Source organism: Tarenaya hassleriana, unplaced genomic scaffold (genome assembly GCF_000463585.1).
Source record: "Tarenaya hassleriana unplaced genomic scaffold, ASM46358v1 Cleome1030, whole genome shotgun sequence".
Classification (NCBI taxonomy): Eukaryota; Viridiplantae; Streptophyta; class Magnoliopsida; order Brassicales; family Cleomaceae; genus Tarenaya; species Tarenaya hassleriana.
The window spans coordinates 1-5,848 of record NW_010960522.1 but is presented as its reverse complement, the minus strand read 5'-3'; the positions used below and the strand labels follow the sequence as shown (position 1 = coordinate 5,848).

The following is a 5,848-nucleotide window of genomic DNA, read 5'->3' as shown; positions in this document are numbered from 1 at the left end:
GTCGGTTCAAAATTAAATTAATATATATCATATAATTAATTGGGAAAATTTTCTAGTATTAGTAAGAGCGAAAAGCATGGCTGTTGCGATTGGTTTGCAGCGTTCAAACGTAAAAATAAAATTGTTCAATTTTTGTTTGGAAACTACAAAAGAATTTTAAAAAATTCATGTGATTTGTAGGGTTTATGAAATTGAAATACTTTAGATATTTAATGTTTAGATTTTTTTTTGTTTAGGATTTAATAGTTGGTTAGTTAAGAAGATTAAATTCTTTGCTGATGAGCCCTTGTGGTTAGTGGTTTTGCAGATTTCATTATGTCGTGTTTTAGACTATCATTTTTAATTTAAAATTCCTTATTTTTCTAAATTATATAACTTAAATATTACATATAGTTAAATTCAAATAAAATATTAATTTTTATAAATATATACCTTTCAGTTTATTAATTATTATTTTAAATTATAATTAAAAATATATTTATAATATTAGTGTGTTACCGTATTTATTATGTAAAGTTATTTATAGTAGTATATTTAAACCCTATGTTTCTGTTGATACAATAATTAATTATATATTCAAAACTAGAATAGATACAGTCCTAGTAAGTAATCCTTTTTCATGAAAATAAAACGAAAAAAATACCAAAATTGCAAATAATGGATTTGTAAAATACAAAAACGATGCTTCATCTAAATTTTTAGACAACTGATATTTTCATCAGAGATTTTTTACATTTTTTTATTTTTATTTATTTTGGAATTGTAAAAAGCATCAGGAAATTAGCTTTTGGCTAATCACAACATATATCGATATATTGTAAAAAGCACGTGTCTTTATATAATATATACAGATAGATATGATATGATATTTTTTGACCGTTAGGACGAGAATGGCAAGAAACGGAAAAGTCTCTACTTGCCCGGTGGATGAGAATTGGGAAGTGCCAACTAAGTGACGAGTGGAGAATCAAAACCCACGTGACTTTGCCCTTTCCATGTCGGATCTCTGCCCTACTTTATAACACCGATCGTTCATCAAAACCTCCATTGATTCTCACTCTCATCCTCTTCAATGGCGGTTCATTGCATTGCCTTCTTCCTCTTCCTCCTCCTCCTCCTCCTGTTATCTTCTCCTTTCGCTGTCTATTCCACTGTCACAAGCTCTCTTCCCGGTTTCCATGGCTCTCTTCCCTTCGAGCTCGAAACCGGGTCTGTACAAAATCTCTGGTTTCTGTAATGATTCTGGTATAAAGATTGGAACTTTCTTTTCTTGGTGACGACAATGATTTGGCGGTGTTGTTGTTGTTTATGTCTTTAAACAAAAAAAAAAAACAGGTATGTGGGTGTTGGCGATTCAGAGGAAATACAGCTTTTCTATTACTTCATCAAGTCAGAGAGGAAACCTAGTGAAGATCCCGTGATGGTTTGGTTAACCGGTGGACCCGGTTGCAGCGGAATATCCGGTTTAGCTTTCGAGATCGGTACATTTCATATACATATATCATCATAACCAAATTATATATATGAACCATCTCTCTCTGAACTCAATCGAACGTTTCAGGTCCAGTGAAATTCGAACTGAAGGAGTACAATGGAACCACTCCTACTCTTTTGCCAACTTCAGATTCGTGGACTAAGGCGATGAACGAATGAAACCCGCATATACTCTCGGAGAAATCGTTCTAGATCCGAACCCTCTTGTTCTAACCGAGATTTTCTCGATCGATTCTCAGGTCTCGAGCATAATATTCTTGGACCAACCCGCGGGAACCGGATTTTCGTACTCAAGAACTGAACAAGGCCGTCAAGCTAGTGACTTGAAATCAGGCCAACTGGTTCATCAGTTCATCAGGAAGGCAAGGAACACAACAACTTATAATTTATAAACATTTACGTATATCGTTTTCTCTTCGTCTTAGGCGTTCTTGAATCCGTTTTACAGTGGATGCTAATCCATCCGGAGTTCATATCGAATCCGTTGTATATCGGTGGAGACTCGTACTCGGGGAAAGTGGTGCCCCCTGCTGTTTTGTTCATCTCCGAAGGTATATACATATATATATATATATAATTGTTTCTTGATATTTTCATTAAACTTTTCTAATGTATATATATCTCCCAAACTATATATGGATTCGAATCATTATTTGGATGTGAAATGTAGGAAACGACCAAGGGGTCGAGCCTCGAGTGAATCTCAAGGTACGAGAATATATATCAAAGTTTTGTTCCCAAAAATGAATGCCGAAAAGACACAACATAGTGTTGATTTGTGGATTGATGGCTCGTATCGTACCGTCATGTATAGGGTTACGTTTTAGGCAATCCCCTTACCGACGAAGAGGCGGATAACGACGCTGGGATTCCATACGCTCATCGAATGGGGATTATTTCCGACGAGATCTACGAGGTAAAACTGCAAAAACACTATATACACATATGAATATCTATATATATGTATATACTCACATTCCATTCATAGAAACTCTGCAGTCATTGGTGACTAGCTGCAAAGGGAAGTATTTTCTTGTGGAACCGAGCAACATAGAATGCGCGAGAGCTCTTGAACGTTTCGACGAGGCAAGTTTTTTCGCTTTTGAGGTCGAAAATCTTTGTTCAGAGAGCTAAGTCATTACAAAACACGGTTGGTTTTTTCTATGATCAGTGCACTAAAGACATAAACGGAGCACTCATCACTGCAGATAAATGCCATCCCGATCTTCCTTATCCAGGACCCGAGTGCCAGGTTCATCATTTTTTTTTTTTAATCTGTCCTTACCTTTTTTTTTCTTCTTTAATCTATTTGCGCATAGCAACACAACACAATGGTTGTTTCTTTTTCGGACAGACCTATTTTTACACGCTGTCTTATTACTGGTCCAACGATGAATCCGTCCGGACAACGCTCGGCATAAGAAAGGTATGCGACTTTCGGGTTTTTTCTTATAAGATTTGCGGAATAATATCTTGTATTACCCAACCTTGGCTGATCTAGTGGTAAGAGAATATACAAAATATGCTCTTACCTCGGATTCAAATCTAAGCGTAGGGATAGTCATTCACCCGAAATTCTCCGCTCTTCTGAGAGATGTAGTTGGACCAAAGCTCCGATAAATTTTCGAATTATCAAAAAAATATCTTGTATTTTTTCCATTGAACGATATATATATATATATATATACATACACACGCATATCCATATGCAAGAGTTTTGAGTTATGAAAACAGGGGACGATTGGGAAATGGGATAGATGCAATCGTGAAGAAATACCATACGAGGAAGATATCGATAGCGCACTCCCTTACCACGTTAACCTCAGCAATAGAGGCTATCGTTCTCTCGTTTACAGGTAATGTAATATATCTGAATTCTTGTCTAAAAGTGATCGCGGGTTTCCGCGTTTCGTTATATACATTGATGATAACGTTGGTTGCGTTTACATTTGCTTCTGCCGTTGCGATTGCGATTGCGATTATAGCGGCGATCACGATATAATTGTGTCGTACGTTGCGACACAAGCATGGATAAAAGCATTGGGTTATCCAGTTGTTGATGAGTGGAGGCCGTGGATGGATAATCGACAAATTCAAGGGTGATTATTTTTAATTCCCTATTTTGCATCCGACATTATATATATATATATATATAAAATTAACCATTTTACCGGTATACTAAATATAGTAAATAAAAATCAATGTCATTCAAGGACTTAGTTTTGTTTTAAATTCACCTTTTAAAAAAGAATATGAATTTTACTAAAACGTTTCTTTCTGAATTTTTTATGATTTTATTGGTATACAAGAAATTATAAAATCCCAATTTTGTGATAGTCTGATTTGTATTTTTTGTTACTATGCAAATTTTTTAACTTACTTCGTCACGTGGTTAAAATACGAACACATTAATTTACACATACTCATTAATTGTCTACCAAATTGGACAGGTACGCGAGGACCTACGCTAATAATATGACATATGCGACTATCAAAGTAAGTCATATTTCCTTTTTATAGATTTATTTTAATTTTATAAAATATATAAGATATGAAAAGCATGTCCAGAGAATAGTTTTGTATCTATAACTATTTAGTCAAATCCGAAATCTATTACTCTCCCTGTTTTGATGCTTCTTTAGACACTATGAAGGCAAATACATACATGAAAAAGTATTCTCATTAATTTTTATAAAAAAAATATTTTATTTTACATTTAAATTGAAAATATGGATAAAGTAAATTATTCTTTCCCAACCATATTTTTAATTTTTTTTAAAATTTGTAACTGTATCACATTTCCAATTAACTTTTTTTTATATATATCCATCTGAAAATGCATTTTCTAACCTTTTTTTTAATTAATTTGCTTTCTACTAATTGTTTTTGAATTTCTGTAGGGAGGAGGACACACAGCAGAGTACAAACGTAAACCGTATTACGTCATGTTCAAACGGTGGATTGATGGTGAACATTTATAAGCATGCTGCATGACGATCAAATCATACGGACCAAATCTTATGCTATTAGTTTGATTTATGATATTAATTGAAATAATAAAAATAATAATTATTGTCACGGTTGTATCCGTCATTGGTTTATACAAAACCCAATCCCACATCACAGTAAAATGTTTCGGTTTCTTAACGATGACAGAGATTCCCGATGTAATTGAACTCCGAAACGCAGATCAAAGGAAGAATAATGGCAGAACTCAATCGTTGGTCTTTGCAATGTATCACCACATGTTCCTCTTAAAAACACTTGATGAATTCAGACAGTCGTGTTCATTGTACTTGTGTGCGCATGTCGGCGTGGAAAAGAAACCCTTCTCCTCTAAATCTTACGTCCCTTCTCTCTTCTTACCAATCTATAACTCAGATTTATATATATATATATATATATATGGAATTTACCTTGTTTCATATGATTCTTTTCCCAAGTTTAAAGCAGAAAATGTAATGTTATCGAGGGTTTCTGGTTGTTTCAATCCGGGTTCGAGTTTCCAAGTAAAGGATATTTTTTTGTCAAGTTAGGTCGAATACAGGTGAATTTCTGAATTATAAAAAAACAAAAAACAAAAAAAAAACAAGGAGGAAACAGAGCAAGTGGAAGATACTGCGGAAGAAGAAGGCAGATCAGAGAAACAGAACAGGACAAAAGTATCATCAGTTTCGCGTTCTCAGGCGCGGGATGGCACGTGGAAGATTCGGTGACACGTGTGGAAACTGAAGAATTCTTCTACTCATTGAAAAAACATTTCGTCTGTTGCATCGCATCATTGCATGTGGTTCCGTTCCTTCTTTACGATACTTAATTCTAGATTTGAGATGACAAACATTCCCAGCTCGGGAACCGCATCCGAAAGAATGAAGAACTTGTGTTTTTTACGGGTAATTTCCTTGCTGCTTCTCCTCCGACTCGGTGACTCTGGCTCGACCGTGAGGCGTCTTCCCGGTTTCCAAGGTCCTCTTCCTTTCGAGCTCGAAACAGGGTCAGTGTCCTTTCTTGATTTCCCGACGTGGGGTTCTCTCGAATCCGATCCAACATTGTCGGATCTTCGATCTGTAACTGTAATAACCGAACCATGGATCTGTTTGGCGCAGTTATGTCGGCGTTGGCGAGGCGGATGAAGCGCAGCTTTTCTACTACTTCGTGAAGTCCGAGAGAAATCCAAGAGAAGACCCTCTAATGGTGTGGTTAAGCGGAGGGCCCGGCTGCACCTCGCTATCCGGCCTTGCTTACGAGATCGGTAACTCCAATGATTATTAGAAGAGATCGACCGTTCGTTGTTGTTATTATTATTGATCATTTATTTCAAGTTCAAAAATGTTTAAAGGAAAAATATATATAT

The 5,848-nt window shown here is 35.5% G+C and overlaps 2 protein-coding genes across 2 annotated transcripts; both read left to right on the top strand.

The window, feature by feature from the left end:
- Window positions 1–1,041: 1,041 nt before the first annotated feature.
- On the top strand, window positions 1,042–4,770 carry LOC104804966 (serine carboxypeptidase-like 2). The gene is made up of 14 exons (XM_010529354.1): window positions 1,042–1,209; window positions 1,336–1,481; window positions 1,562–1,638; window positions 1,734–1,856; window positions 1,943–2,045; window positions 2,165–2,202; window positions 2,309–2,410; window positions 2,494–2,580; window positions 2,666–2,746; window positions 2,849–2,920; window positions 3,229–3,350; window positions 3,480–3,593; window positions 3,945–3,990; window positions 4,395–4,770. Exons 1-14 carry the CDS (start codon window positions 1,073–1,075, stop codon window positions 4,473–4,475), a joined length of 1,329 nt encoding a protein of 442 aa, XP_010527656.1. The 5' UTR covers window positions 1,042–1,072; the 3' UTR covers window positions 4,476–4,770.
- Window positions 4,771–5,262: 492 nt separating this feature from the next.
- Window positions 5,263–5,773, top strand: LOC104804965 (serine carboxypeptidase-like 7). The gene is made up of 2 exons (XM_010529353.2): window positions 5,263–5,488; window positions 5,601–5,773. The coding sequence occupies exons 1-2, from the start codon at window positions 5,280–5,282 to the stop codon at window positions 5,764–5,766; spliced, it is 375 nt and encodes a 124-aa protein (XP_010527655.1). The 5' UTR covers window positions 5,263–5,279; the 3' UTR covers window positions 5,767–5,773.
- The last annotated feature ends 75 nt before the right edge of the window (window positions 5,774–5,848 follow it).